Consider the following 15,853-nt stretch of genomic DNA (forward strand, 5'->3'; position numbering starts at 1 on the left):
AACAGAGTCCCCACCAGCAAGAGGGTTTTCACCAGATGCAGCCCCTCAACCTCGGACCTCTCAGCCTCTATGAGAAATGCCTTTGTGGGACTTCTTTCACTGAAGCATATTGCTTTTAAGATTCATTTATGCGCCCCCCCCACCCCCCCGCTTTTTTTTGTGAGACAAGGTCTGCCTCTACTGCCTAACTGGAGTGCAGTTGCATGATCTCGGCTCACTGCAACCTCCACTTCCCAGGCTCCACTCCCACCTCAGCCTCCCAAGTAGCTGGGACTACAGGCATGCACCACTACACCCGGCTAATTTTTGTATTTTTTGTAGAGATGGGTTTTTGCCATGTTGCCCAGGCTGGTCTCCATAGTCTTCAGCTGGTGAGCTGAAGAAATCCGCCTGCCTTGGCCTCCCAAAGTGCTGGAATTGTAGTCGTGAGCCGCTGTGCCCAGTCGTATACGCACATTTGTATTACTTACTTGTTCCTTTTTATTACTGGTATAGAAGGGATGCCCCACAGGAGTAGGCCCCACATAGGGTTGTTTCTCTGGTTTTAGGTTACTATGAGTAAAATCACTATAAACATTCACATACAAGCTTTGTGAATATAGTTTTTCATTTCCCTTGGGTAAATGCCTAGGTGTGGGAGTGCTGGGTCATAGTGGCTCTAAGGGCAAATGATTTTCAGCTTTGAGCCTCTCTCCCTTAGACTTCAGCTTCTTGTCCTAGGCACTGGGACACACCAGCAACAAGAAGCAGCAAGTTCCTTTCTTCACTCAGGTTACATTTTGGGGATGGAGACAGAAACACACAAGGAAAGAATAAATAATATGCTGTCTCTAAAGAAATTGTGTAAAAAGAAAAAATAAATAAGATGCTTTTGTATAGTATAGCAGTTATAGAGCAATGGGCTAGAAAGTGGGGCAGGAGGAGAAGTCCTTTTCAGGGAAAGATCCTGAGCTGAGACCTGAGGCTTTCCAGGCAAGGGGACGGTGAATGCAAGGGTGTGCAGGCCACAGGGGGACAAGCTGGGTGTGTCCAGCAATTGTGCTGGGAGCTGGACTCAGTAGTGGGGGCTTCCATCAGAGAGGAGGCAGCACTGAGACCTGGGTAGGAAGCTGGGGTTTATTCTAAGCCTTTTTGAAAACCAAAGAAGGGTTTTAACCTAAGGATTGTCTTTTTTTTCTTTTTCTTTTTTTTGTTTTTAGACAGGGTCTTGCTCTGTCACCCAGGCTGGAGTGCAGTGGCACAATCTCAGCTCACTGCAACCTCCGCCTCCCGGGTTCAAGTGATTCTCCTGCCTCAGCCTCCTGAGTAGCTGGGATTGCAAATGCATGCCACCACGCCTGGCTAATTTTTGTATTTTTAGTAGAGACGGGGTTTCACCATGTTTGCCAGGCTGGTCTCGAACTCCTGTGCTCAAGCGATACGCCCCTCCTTGGCCTCCCAAAGTGTTGGGATTACAGGCATGAGCCACCGAGCTGGGCCAGGCCCCAGGTATTGTCATGATGTAAAAATCTCTCTCTAGAAAAGAGAACACCAGCTTCCCAGCTGGTCTTCTGTAGCTAGGAGATGCAAGAGCAGCAGTTGAATTTGAGGTTTGCTTTGGAGAAAGAACCAAAAGCAGATATGGATGGTTTGGATGTGAGGGAGGGAAAGAGAATCCTAAGTGTATTAGTAGTGGTGGGAGGAGGTTCGGTACAGTGGTGTCATTTGGAGGACAAATCGTTGGTGTTTAACCTCTATGACCCGAAAGTCTCCCACAAGCCTGATACATTAGGCAAAATGTTTGACTGCACTAAGCCTTAGTTTATCGTCATAAAATAGGCCATGAAAATTGCGTGAGAAAATGTATATAACAGTTCAACAAATAATATTGGCTGGGTGTGGTGGCTCATGCCTGTAATCCCAGCACTTTGGGAGGCCAAGGTGGGCAGATCGCCTGAGGTCAGGAGTTCGAGACCAGACTGGCGAACATGGTGAGATCCCCCATCTCTACTAAAAAAATACAAAACACACCTGGGCAAACATGGTGAAACCCCATTTCTACTAAAAATAGAAAAATTAGCCAGGCGTGGTGGCGCGCGCCTATAATCCTAGCTGAGGCACGAGAATCGCTTGAATCCGGGAGGCGGAGGTTGCAGTGGGCTGAGATCACACCACTGCATTCCAGCCTGGGCGACAGAGCAAGACTCTGTCTCAAAAACAAAATACACACACAAAATATAATAGTATTTGTTTGTTTGTTTGTTTTTGAGATGCCTCGGATTACAGTGCGGGGATTACAGACGTGAGCGATCAAGCCCGGACAATATTATTATATTGTTCATTGCACTCCCACAACACCCCTAAGGGGCAGGAACTTTTCTTCCCACCCCCCTCCCCCCGACCCCACTGAGAGACAGGGTCTCGCTCTGTCGCCCAGGCCTGGAGTGCATTGGCGCGATCAAAGCTCACTACAGCTCAGACCCTCTGGCCTCAAGCGATCCTCCAGCCTGGGCCTCCCAAAGCGCTAGGATTACAGGCGTGGGCCACCGCGCCTGACCAGTCTTCTCTTCCTGCAGCTGAGCCTTAAGAGCCTGTCCAAAGAGCAGAGGTGGGCTGAAGGTACAAAGCGAATGAAAGAATAGGCCCCCGGGCACCGTTGCACGCCCCACCTCCTCCCAGGGGCGTTGCACTCCAGCCCCTCCCGCACATGCGCACTGGGCCTTCCACCGCCCCCCGCCCCCAGCAAAGCCCCCCGCTCGGAGCATGCGCGGGCCGCTTGGCGCCAATTGCTGACCGCCACAGCCAGGGCTAGCCTCGCCGGTTCCCGGGTGGCGCGCGTTCGCTGCCTCCTCAGCTCCAGGATGATCGGCCAGAAGACGCTCTACTCCTTTTTCTCCCCCAGCCCCGCCAGGAAGCGACACGCCCCCAGCCCCGAGCCGGCCGTCCAGGGGACCGGCGTGGCTGGGGTGCCTGAGGAAAGCGGAGATGCGGCGGTGAGGCGCGGCTTGGGCCGGGGCTAGGGGGTGAAGGGGGAGGAAGGCGGTGGGCCCCGCCTGACGGAGGGCGTGCAGGATCGCGCCTCTGACTCGGTAAACCCGGGCTCCGCTTTCCAAATAGCCTCCACGTGTTCAAAATAGCCGCCGCTGTCCCCCATGGGCCGCCATGCTAAAGGGCCAGCCAATGGGGACGCGTCTCGGGGCCCATGGCGCCAATCCGCGCGTCGCAGGCCCGCCTGGCTCGGTGCGCTGTCCAATCAGAGGGGAGAGGGGGCGGGACCCAGAGGGAGGTTTTTTTGCCGCGAAAAGACCACGTGGGGACGCGGTGGGGCGGGTCTGGCGGGGGCGGGGCACCTCTGTGCAGGGTTCCCAGTCACCGCGACGCTCCTCGGGAAGCCATAGGGCGCCTCCTAGCCCCTCTCCCCGCTCCAGTTTAGAACCTAATTCCCAATTCCCCGACCGGGCCCAGCCCTGGGCTCTTACTGCCCGCTTTTGCTGGGACCTATTCCACAAATGGGCGTCTTCTGCCTTGGGCCGTGGGCGTTGGGCCGGAAGCTGCGGACGCCTAGGAAGGGGCCGCTGCAGCTCTTGAGCCGCCTCTGCGGGGACCACTTGCAGGCCATCCCAGCCAAGAAGGCCCCGGCTGGGCAGGAGGAGCCTGGGACGCCGCCCTCCTCGCCGCTGAGTGCCGAGCAGTTGGACCGGATCCAGAGGAACAAGGCCGCGGCCCTGCTCAGACTCGCGGCCCGCAACGTGCCCGTGGGCTTTGGAGAGAGCTGGAAGAAGCACCTCAGCGGGGAGTTCGGGAAACCGTATTTTATCAAGGTAAATATGGAAATGCACCTTCCATAAGGGTAAATGTGGAGGCTGCCGGCCCTTTTGTCTTGTTAGTGTAGCCGGCCAAGTTCATGTTTCCGTAGGCTTAGGTTGTACCCCCTTCAACCTCCTTCACTCACAAAGGGGGTAAAAGAAAGCCATGATGTTTCACTCTGCAGCTTTATATTGGTTAAAGTTGTTAACGACCCGCGAGATGATATCATGGATTCATTTAAGTCACATAGTCTATTGTCCAGGAAAGGCTGGCGTAGTAAAATCACCAACCATCCTGAATGAAACCTGGCTTGAGCTTTAAAAAGCCGAGAGGAATGGCACTGTCAGGACCCAGCCCAGAGAAAGAGGCAAGGAATTGACCTGATTGAACCACTTAGGTTGGGGGGCAGGCACTGTTTTTGTTTGTTGTTTTTTAAAAGAATTTGGACATAACATGACAAAGAACTAATGATGTTCCAAATAACTTGCACTAGAAGCTTTCTTATTGAATTCTTATGGTTTCCAATGAGAATCTGATTTTAAGTCTATCTTTAAATCAGCTAATGGGATTTGTTGCAGAAGAAAGAAAGCATTACACTGTTTATCCACCCCCACACCAAGTGTTCACCTGGACCCAGATGTGTGACATAAAAGATGTAAGTACAACTTGTTGATAATTTTTATTGGGGAGAAGGAGTCAAATAGTAATTTTAAATTAGGGACACTGGAGTTAAGCCACAGTCCATCATTCAGTAGTAAGTAAAACACTGAAATCCCGAGGTTTGGCTGACTGTATTTCAGCCTGTATTTACTCTTTTTAATGTTTACCACGTGGTATTTATGTGGCAAAAAGGAAAACTATGTACATCCTGTGCTCTTATTTCTTGTATTTTTTTTAAATCCTGAAACTAACCTCCCGCAGTGTCAGATGTCATGGTGGTGGTGAAGTTCAAACTGACACACAAAGCAGTTAAATCTTTTGCAGCTTGTTACAGTCAACCCCACCTTGACCTGACCACACTGCCTTATAGTTAGCACTTTCAAGCTCTTGACTTCTGGCCTGAACAGTATTGTGGTTCTGTTATCAGATCCCTTTGCTTTAGTTTGTCTTATATAACAGTTGCTGGTTGGCGGCTCTCATCCATCTTGTGTTCAAAAGTTCGTGGGGCTGGGCACGGTGGCTCATGCCTGTAATCCCAGCACTGTCGGAGGCCAAAGTGGGAGGATCATTTGAGGTCAGGAGTTCAAGACCAATGAAACCTGGTCTCTCCTAAAATACAAAAATTAGCCAGGCATGGTGGCGCACGCCTGTAATTCCAGCTACTTGGGAGGCTGAGGTGGGAGAATCGCATGAGCCCAGGAGGCAGAGGTTGCAGTGAGCTGAGATCACACCACTTCACTCCAGCGTGGGCGACAGAGCCAGACCCTGTCTCAAAACAAAAAAAACCGTGGCTCCTCACTGTTGAACTATGAAAGCAGAGCAACCCTCTTTAAATAGGGCCACGTCCTACCTCTCAGCCTTACCTCCACCTCCCACTCTCCCACTCCAGAGTTGGACAGTGTGGCAAACCCCTCCCCACTTCTGTCTCTTAAAAATCAAGTAGATGCCTCTGTGGCACCTCCTTGAATTGAAGTCCGTTGCCTGCCACCTCTGTGATCCAGTTTTCCTCTGAGCCACTACGATGCATTTAGCACCTGCTGACACTGGACTTTTAGGTTTCTTACCCGTTTTCCTCCCCCATTTTGTAAACTGGGGCAAGAATCTTGTGATTTAATGAATATCTGTGAAATGACATAGTGAAATAGGTGAATAAATCATCTTGATAAGAAGCTTGAGAATGAAGACTAGGTGGGTGGGCCCTGGATGGGAAGGACGAGGCGGCCTATGTTTCAACACCTCCCGTGACAGGAACTTCATTTCATTTCATTGTCTCTTGCCACCTACTCCCATGGCCCTTTTGATCTGACCTCATTCTCTTCTGGCTCCACCTGTTAGAGGATATAGGGGAGCAGACATCCTCATATGCTGCTGGTGGGAAATCTGAATTGCTTTTTTTTTTTTTTTTTTTTTGAGATGGAGTGCAGTGGTGCAATCTCGGCTCACTGCAACCTCCACCCCCTGGGTTCAAGTGATTCTCCTGCCTCAGCCTCCCGAGTAGCTGGGACTACAGGTGTGCGCCACCACACCCAGCTAATTTTTGTATTTTTAGTAGAGATGGGTTTTCACCATGTTGGGCAGATGGTTTCGATATCTTGACCTCGTGATCTGCCTGCCTCGGCCTCCCAAAGTGCTGGGATTACAGGCGTGAGCCACCATGCCAGGCCCTAAATTGCTTTAATTCATTGAAAAGTAACTGGGGGCTAGGCACAGTGGCTCATGCCTGTAATCCCAGCATTTTGGGAGGCCGAGGAGGGAGGATCCCTTGATCTCAGGAATTTGAGACCAGCCTCAGCAACATAAGGGAGGCCGTGTGTCTACAAAAAGTAAAAAAAAAAATTAGGTGGGCATAGTGGTGCACTCCTGTGGGCCCAGCTACTCTGGAGGCTCAGGTGGGAGGACCACTTGAGCCCAGGAGGGCGAGGCTGCCATGAGCTGTGATGGCACCACTGCACATCAGCCTGAGCAACAGCAAAACCGTGTCTCAAAAAATTAAAAAAGCAACTAGGTACATATCTTTACAAGTTTAAAATACGCTTAGCCTTTGACCAGCAACTCTGCTATTAGCAATCTATGCCATAGAAGTTGTTTTATTTGTTTTGTTTATGTTTGTTTGAGGCAGGGTCTGTGCTGCTTACATTACAGTATTGTTTAATTCCTGACCCCTGGTGGTTCACAGGTGAAGGTTGTCATCCTGGGACAGGATCCATATCATGGACCTAATCAAGCTCACGGGCTCTGCTTTAGTGTTCAAAGGCCTGTTCCGCCTCCGCCCAGGTACAGTTGCTTTACAGGTGACTGCAGTCCAGACATGATTCCTTTCAGATGTGTACTTAGCTTATTACAAGTGGGACTATCTGGGGCACTGTTCACTAGCCTCGGAGGAGGATTTCTCAGCCTCAGCACCATTGACATTTGGGGCTGAGTCATTCTTTGTTGTGGAGGAGGAGAGGAGTCCTGTGCTATTGCAGGATCTTGTGCCACATCCCTGGCCTCTACCACTGGAAACCAGGAGCAACCCCCAGCTCGTGATAATGAAAAATGTGCAGACATTGCCAAAAGTCCCTTGGGGGGGTAAAATCACCCCTGGTTAAGAACCACTGCTTTGGGCCGGGCGCGGTGACTCACGCCTGTAATCCCAGCACTTTGGGAGGCTGAGGCAGGAGAATCGCTGGATCCCGGGAGGCAGAGGTGGCAGTGAGCCGAGATCCTGCTACTGCACTCTAGCCTGGGTGACACAGCAAGACTCAAAAAAAAACAAGAACCACTGCTTTTGGAGGATTTGGTGTATGATATACATAAATATGCTAAGGACAGAAAACTGTCCCTGAGCAACAGTGGGGGTCTGGGTTATAACTGCTGGGTTGATTTACTTAGGTTTTCCAGAGTGCTGTTAAATCCAAGTACAGACTAAAGTAAAGGTCTTTGGCAGAGTCACCTGTTAGAAGGAGGACTGGCAGTGTTGATCTCATTAATCGGCGCCATATGTGCCAGTGTCCCTTCCAAGGGCTGGCTGTAACTTCTAACCTTTTCACATATGTCTTAGACGTTACTGAGCTTTCAAAATTATGCTTAAGATTCTGTTTTTTGTTTTTCTTGTGGCTTGCTTTCAGTTTGGAGAACATTTATAAAGAGTTGTCTACAGACATAGAGGATTTTGTTCATCCTGGCCATGGAGATTTATCTGGGTGGGCCAAGCAAGGTAAGCCAGCGACTGCTAGATTTTTTTTTTTTTTTTTTGAGACCGAGTCTCACTCTGTTGCCCAGGCTAGAGTGCAGTGGTGCAATCTCAGCTTACTGCAACCTCTGCCTCCCAGGTTCAGACAATTCTCATGCCTCAGCCTCCTGAGTAGCTGGGACCACAGGCATGAGCCACCATAGCTGGCTAATTTTTTAATGTATTTTTAGTAGAGACAGGGTTTCACCATGTTGGCCAGGCTGGTCTCGAACTCCTGACCTCAGGTGATCCGCCCGACTCGGCTTCCCAAAGTGCTGGGATTACAGGCGTAAGCCATCACACCCAGCCCCGACTCCATTGTTGATGGTAGTGGCTGCTGCCATTATGCCGGCTGCAGCAGGGAAGCACACCTTGCTACACTGGATCCCATCAAGCACTGGTTTCATCATGGATTTAGCTCCTGTTGCTGGGTATTGGGCTGATTTGCCTGAGCCTACATTTAACCTGTTTCTCTCATGTGTGTAGGTGTTCTCCTTCTCAATGCTGTCCTCACGGTTCGTGCCCATCAAGCCAACTCTCATAAGGAGCGAGGCTGGGAGCAGTTCACTGATGCAGTTGTGTCCTGGCTAAATCAGAACTCGAATGGCCTTGTTTTCTTGCTCTGGGGCTCTTATGCTCAGAAGAAGGGCAGTGCCATTGATAGGGTATGTTTTGTTTTCTTTCTTTTTTTTTTTTTAACACTATAAAAACAATGTAAAGAATTCTAGGAGTCCCTGCTGTGTTTGGTCCTGGAAAATCCATGTTATAAAATAACTTTTATTTTCCCTTAGGCCTGTTATAAGGGTTTCCCATTGAAAACTGAGAAGAATTTGGACAAATTATAGGGGTGATGAGTTGTGTATGAGGAAAGCAAAGCAACTGGCCAACTTGTGACTGAATGCAGTTGGTGCTGTAGGCATGAACTTGGTGTCTACAAGATACAAGTCCCTGGGTACCATTCACTTAACAAGTGATGGATGAGGCATGTTTCTGGCTTCCAAGAAATTTGGGAGCATATAGAAAACACAAAGAATTCCACTCAATCACAAATTTAACTTGCCCATGAAAATACTATCAGTGATCATTATTGTTTTGTTTCTGGGTTTTTTGGGGTTTTTTTTTTTGGTTTTTTTTTTTTGTTTTTTGATGGAGTCTCGCTCTGTTGCCCAGGCTGGAGTGCAGTGGTGTGATTTTGGCTCACTGCAACCTCCGCCTGCTGGGTTTAAGTGATTCTGCCTCAGCCTCCCGAGTAGCTGGGACTACAGGCGCCCGCCACCACGCCCGGCTGATTTTTTTGTATTTTTTAGTAGAGACGGGGTTTCACCATGTTGGCCAGGCTGGTTTTGAACTCCTGACCTCAAGCGATCTGTCCTCCTCAACCTCCAAAGTGCTAGGATTACAGGCATGAGCCACCACACCCGGCCTATCGGTGATCATTATTAACCCCAAGGTCTAATAGCAGATACCCAACACGACCAAACCAGTGGCTCCCCTCCCTGCATCTTCCCCCTATCTGCTACCTCCCTCCTTCCCTTCACTCACTGAAGCACTTCTACACCTGGTTGTGGAAATCAGAGACCTTAAAGTCATCCTTGAATCCTCCATCCCATCAGTAAATCCCATCAACTCTGCCTCCCAAAACACCCCAGTCTACTGCTTCTCATTCGCCACTGCTGCCCTTGAGGCATGTGTCACCATCATCTTTCTCCAGGAGAACCATGATGGACTAGAGATGGAGGCTTGATGGAGAGCCGCAGAGTGGAGGAGGGAGAGATAGGGGGTGGGAAGGAGACGAGCCAGGGGTGTGTTCATCCCTGGCAAATGGGAGAGACATTGGGTGGGGGATAAATTATAGAGTAAATGCTTCAATGATCGAAGGCAAGGGCTTAGCAGAGGTAACCTGACAATAGTTTTTGGTGTATCAGCAGGAGGTAACGGGGGTATCAGAAATGCGCACGTATATTTAACCCCTACCTTGTGTGGGTACTAGGTTGAGCACTTTTGTTTTTTGAGATGGAGTCTTTCTCTGTCACCCAGGCTGGAGTGCAGTGGCATGATCTCGGCTCACTGCAACTTCGCCTCCTGGGTTCAAGCACTTCTCCTGCCTCAGCCTCCTGAGTAGCTAGGATTACAGTTGCCTGCCACCACACCCAGCTAATATTTTTTATTTTTAGTAGAGACTGGGTTTCACCATGTTGCCAAGGCTGGTCTTGAACTCCTGACCTCAAGCGATCCTCCCATCTTGGTCTCCCAAAGTGCTAGGATTACAGATGTAAGCCACCGCACCCGACCAGGTTGAGTACTTTGCATGCAGAATCTTACTTAACTCTCAGAAAGGCTTTGAGGTAGGCATACACTTGTATGAGTGACCTAAGATCTGACTGGTATGAACTGCTAAGATGTGATGATCTAGGTATGTAAGAAGTGTGCGTGAGAGTAATTGCTAATCTCTATCCCTTAGGGAGGTTTACGGCCAGTGTTGCTCTTCCACAGTATATTGGTAATCTTTAATCATGGTTTGGTCTGAAAGTAAACAGTTGTTAAAGTAGCTTGGTCATTAAAGCCAAATTGCATATCTCCAGCCCAGTGTCTCTTCTGATCTATAGAGTGCCTTGTTACTACTGCCCCATAAACATGCCAAATTCAACATTTTCCAAACGAAGTTTCTCCTTTTCTCATCCATGCTTCACTAAACTTCCTCCTCTGCACTCCCTAGCAGCAAAAAGCACCATCATCTGCCCAGTTGTCCAGCCAGATCTATTACTGACACCTGCCTACCTCTCTTTCTCCCCTCTTCTGTCCTTTTTTTCCCCCTTCCCAGTCAGTCAGTCATTCATATCTGTGTTCTTTCTTCCCCCTCCAAATCTACCCCTGCCTGACCACCTTTGCCTTCATTCAGGCCCTCACCTGATCTTGCCTGGAGGGTTCTGATGCTTTCTCCCTGGAAGGCCTTGCCTTAGGCCGAAGATCTGATTTCAGGGGGGTAGGAGGGTGGCCCCCAATCGGCCTCCCAGACTTAACTCTATCCCTCTTTGCACTCCGATCCCTAAGCTGACCCATTCCCCTTTACTTTTTCACGGTGCCCCACTTCCCTGCCTTTGCATATCCTGCTTTCTCTGCCTACAGTGTGGAGGTCATTTGCTTCTGGGATTCTTTAGAGCTCTGCAGGGCTGACATTTACAGGGGCCTGTGCTGCTTGCGTGTGTGTGTTCAGCATTTGGTGTGCATGACTTCTTATCACACTCAGCACCTGTGATCCTCATTTGATTGGTCACAGTAACTTCATAAGCTGGGCGGTATTGTTATTCCCAGTCTACAGATGAAAACTGAAGCAGCTTAGAGTTGCAGCAACTTCCCTGTGATACAGCTACTGAATGGTAGAGGTAGGCCTCAACCCCGGGCAGTCTGGCTCCAGGCTCTGTACTCTTAACCACACTGGATTGCCTGGCTTTAGTCATCACCCCTCATCGCCCCTCCTGGACTGAGCCCCTTGAAGGCAGGAGCGTTTTGAGAAACAGTGATTTGTTCGTTAGTTTTTATATACAGAAAAGAAGAGGAAAACAAAAATGGTCTATATCTCCCTATTAAAATAACTATAGTTGATATTTTTAAAAAATCAAAGTAGTCATTTGCCACATAATGATGTTTCAGTCATAAACTGTATATATGACGATGGTCCCATAAGATTATAATATTCTGGCCGGGTGTGGTGGCTCATACCTGTTATCCCAGCACTTTGGGTGGCCGAGGCGAGTGGATTGTCTGAGCTCAGGAGTTTGAGACCAGCCTGGGCAACATAGTGAAACCCTGTCTCTACTAAAATACAAAAAATTAGCCAGGTGTGGCGGCGTGTGCCTGTAGTCCCAGCTACTTGGGAGGCTGAGGCAGGAGAATTGCTTGAACCCGGGAGGCAGAGGTTGCAGTTAGCTGAGATCATGCCACTGCACTCCAGCCTGGCAACAGAGTGAGACTCTATCTCAAAAAAAAAAAACATATATATATATATATATATATATAAATAAAAAATATTTTTACTGCATCTTTTCTATGTTTAGATACACAAATGCCTACCATTGTGTCACAGTTGCCTATAGTATTTAGTACAGTAACATGCTACACAGGTTTGTAGACCAGGAGCAATAAGCTACACTATATAGCCTAGGTGTGTAGTGGTAGGTTATCCCATTTGGGTTTGTGTAAAGATGCCCTGTGGTGTACGGATAGCAGTGAAATTGCCTAACAACACACTTCTCAGAATGCATCCCTGTCATTAGGTGATGTATGACTATTGCTTTTTTTCTTTTGAAACAGGGTCTAGCTCTGTCACCCAGGCTGGAATGCACTGGCTTCATCTCAACTCACTGCGGCCTCAACCTCCCAGGCTCAAGCAATCCTCCCACCTTAGTCTCCTGAGTAGCAGGGACCACAGGCGTGCGCCACCACACCTGACTAATTTTTGTATTTTTTTGTGGAGACAGGGTTTCACCACGTTGCCCAGGCTGGCTCTTGAACTCCCGGACTTAAACGATCCTCCTGCCTCGGCCTCCCAAAGTGCTGGGATTACAGGCGTGAGCTATCACACCTGGCCACTGACTATTCCGTTTTTGTTTTTGTTTTTGTTTTTGTTTTTTGAGACAGTTTACTCTTGTTGTCCAGGCTGGAGTGCAATGGCGTGATCTCAGTTCACTGCATCCTCCCCCTCCTGGGTTCAAGTGATTCTCCTGCCTCAGCCTCCTGAGTAGCTGGGATTACAGGCATGTACCACCACATCCAGCTAATTTTGTATTTTTAGTAGAGACGGAGTTTCTTCATGTTGGTCAGGCTGGTCTTGAACTCCTGACCTCAGGTGATCCACCCACCTCAGCCTCCCAAAGTGCTGGGATTACAGGTGTGAGCCACCACGTCTGGCCAACTATTCCATTTTTGTGGCGAGATTTTTTTGTTTTTGTTTTTGTTTTTTAATTCTTCCTTCTTAGGAGCTGTAAGACGATTCAGAGAGTTCAGAAAGGCACAGAATGGAAAGTAAATGGCTTCCACTATTTCTTTCTCTTAAAGGAACTACTAAATACAGTGTCTTGGGTGTTTTTCTAAAGTTTTTAGAAAATGAAATTATTTTGCATTTTGTTCACTTGGTAAATTTTGGAGGTCATCTCATCAGTATATTTATCTTTCACATGTTTTTCTAGGAGTTATGTGGTGTTACATTGTAAGAACTTTAGAAAAATACATTTAGCCAGTTCTGTAACACTGAATTGTATACTAGGTTTTAGCTGACATAAGCAGTGTGTCAGTGAGTCCTTTTATATGTTCCTATTTGTGTAGGTACAACTGGTCCCTGGCTTATAAAGTTTGACTTGATTTTTTTCGACTTTACAATGGTGTATAACCATACTTTGAGCACTCACACGTTGTTGTTTTTTTTCTTTCTTTAAGAGACAGGGTCTCTTGGCTGGGAGCAGTGGCTCACGCCTGTAATCCCAACACTTTGAGAGGCCAGGGTGGCGGATCACTTGAGCTCAGGGGTTTGAGAACAGCCTGGGCAACATAGTGAGACCTTGTCTCTAAAAAACACAAAAAATTAGCCTGGTGTGGTGGCACGCACCTGTGGTCCCAGGTACTCAGGAGGCTGAGGTGGGAGAGTAACTTGAGCCTAGGAGGTGGAGGCTACAGTGGGCCACAGTCATACCACTACACTCTAGCCTGGGTGACAGAGTAAGACCCCATCTCAAAAAATAAAAAATTTAAAAAAAAGATCTTGCTCTGTCACCCAGGCTGGAGTGCAGTGGCACGATTACAGCTTTTTGCAGCCTCGAACTCCTGGGCTTAAGTGATCCTCCCACCTCAGTCTTCTGTGTAGCTAGGACTGCAGGTGCATACCATCACACTTGGCTAACTTTTTAATTTTTGTGTAGAGATGGGGTCTCGCTATGTTGCCTCAGTTGGTTGTAAACTCTTGGTCCCATGCAATCCTCCTACCTTGGCCTCCCAAAGCACTGGGATTACAGGTGTAAGCCACCGTGACTGGCCCCGTTCTATTTTTCACTTTCAGTACAGTGTTCAATGAGTTACATGAGGTACTAAACACTTCATTGTAAAAGAAGCTTTGTTTTGCCCAGCTGTAGGCTAATGTAGGTGTTCTGAGCATGTTTAAGGTAGGGTAGGTTAAGCTATGATGTTCAGCAGGTTATATGTCATAAATATATCTTCAACTTAGGATATTTTCTACTTAGGATGGGTTTTCCAAGATGTTAACCACATCCATTGTATTAATAAGTTGAGGAGTTTATCTGTGTGTGTATGCATCATGGTGTCCTTTAGCAAATACAGTCTTAGCAGTGGAAATTGCTGGCGGTACGATAGGGACACTTGAAAATTGCATAGATAATTGCCAATTTGAAGGCAGAGGGTGGTGCTCTTTGCATCTCAGAGCCTAGCAAAGGTAGGTAGTTGCTCAACAAACGGACTAATGTTCTAATGCAAATGCTGAATGCCCCACTTTGGAAGGGGGAGAATTTAGAGGGCAAAGGGGAATCACACAGGGTCTTAAAGTGCAACAGCCACAGTCCTTCCTTTTTGGGGAAAAAAAAAAAAAAAAGTCCCGGCCGGGTATGGTGGTTCACGCCTGTAATCCCAGCACTTTGGGGAGGCCAAGGCGAGCGGATCACAAGGTCAAGAGATCGAGACCATCCTGGCCAATATGATGAAACCCCATCTCTACTAAAAATACAAAAATTAACTGGGTGTGGTGGCACGCGCCTGTAGTCCCAGCTACTTGGGAAGCTGAGGCAGGAGAATCGCTTGAACCTGGGAGGCGGAGGTTGCAGTGAGTCGAGATCACGCCACTGCAGCAAGAATCCGTCTCAAAAAAAAAAAAAAAAATTTTAAAAGTCCCAAATCTGCCACCATTTATTCTTGATCTTTTTCAGAAGCGGCACCATGTACTACAGACGGCTCATCCCTCCCCTTTGTCAGTGTATAGAGGGTTCTTTGGATGTAGACACTTTTCAAAGACCAATGAGCTGCTGCAGAAGTCTGGCAAGAAGCCCATCGACTGGAAGGAGCTGTGATCATCAGCTGAGGGGTGGCCTTTGAGAAGCTGCTGTTAACGTATTTGCCAGTTACGAAGTTCCACTGAAAATTTTCCTATTAATTCTTAAGTACTCTGCATAAGGGGGAAAAGCTTCCAGAAAGCAGCCATGAACCAGGCTGTCCAGGAATGGCAGCTGTATCCAACCACAAACAACAAAGGCTACCCTTTGACCAAATGTCTTTCTCTGCAACATGGCTTCGGCCTAAAATACGCAGAAGACAGATGAGGTCAAATACTCAGTTGGCTCTCTTTATCTCCCTTGCCTTTTTGGTGAAACAGGGGAGATGTGCACCTTTCAGGCACAGCCCTAGTTTGGCGCCTGCTGCTCCTTGGTTTTACCTGGTTAGACTTTCAGTGACAGATGTTGGGGTGTTTTTGCTTAGAAAGGTCCCCTTGTCTCAGCCTTGCAGGGCAGGCATGCCAGTCTGCCAGTTCCACTGCCCCCTTGATCTTTGAAGGAGTCCTCAGGCCCCTCGCAGCATAAGGATGTTTTGCAACTTTCCAGAATCTGGCCCAGAAATTAGGGCTCAATTTCCTGATTGTAGTAGAGGTTAAGATTGCTGTGAGCCTTATCAGATAAGGGACCGAGAGAAGTAAGCTGGGTCTTGTTATTCCTTGGGTGTTGGTGGAATAAGCAGTGGAATTTGAACAAGGAAGAGGAGAAAAGGGAATTTTGTCTTTATGGGGTGGGGTGATTTTCTCGTAGGGTTATGTCCAGTTGGGGTTTTTAAGGCAGCACAGACTGCCAAGTACTGTTTTTTTTAACCGACTGAAATCACTTTGGGATTTTTTTTCTGCAACACTGGAAAGTTTTAGTTTTTTAAAAAGTACTCATGCAGATATATATATATATATTTTTTCCCAGTCCTTTTTTTAAGAGAATCTTTATTGGGTCTGCACCTCCATCCTTGATCTTGTTAGCAATGCTGTTTTTGCTGTTAGTAGGGTTAGAGTTGGCTCTACGCGAGGTTTGTTAATAAAAGTTTGTTAAAAGTTTGTTTTGTGCAAGTGTCCTTTGTGCGTCCAGGCCGGGGCATCCATGGACGTCCTTGGGCTGCCCTTTCCCTTGGCGCCTCCCAGGGTTCCCATAGCAACCACTGTCT

At 48.0% G+C, this 15,853-nt stretch overlaps 1 protein-coding gene across 1 annotated transcript; it reads left to right on the forward strand.

The window, feature by feature from the left end:
* The first annotated feature begins 2,763 nt into the window (after positions 1-2,763).
* UNG (uracil DNA glycosylase) lies at positions 2,764-15,746 on the forward strand. Its single transcript, NM_001246523.1, is given in 7 exon segments — positions 2,764-2,972; positions 3,594-3,800; positions 4,346-4,441; positions 6,623-6,720; positions 7,557-7,645; positions 8,147-8,325; positions 14,587-15,746. Coding segments are annotated over 7 exon segments (942 nt in total). The 5' UTR covers positions 2,764-2,840; the 3' UTR covers positions 14,728-15,746.
* The last annotated feature ends 107 nt before the right edge of the window (positions 15,747-15,853 follow it).

Source organism: Pan troglodytes, chromosome 10, assembly GCF_028858775.2.
Source record: "Pan troglodytes isolate AG18354 chromosome 10, NHGRI_mPanTro3-v2.0_pri, whole genome shotgun sequence".
Lineage (NCBI taxonomy): Eukaryota > Metazoa > Chordata > Mammalia > Primates > Hominidae > Pan > Pan troglodytes.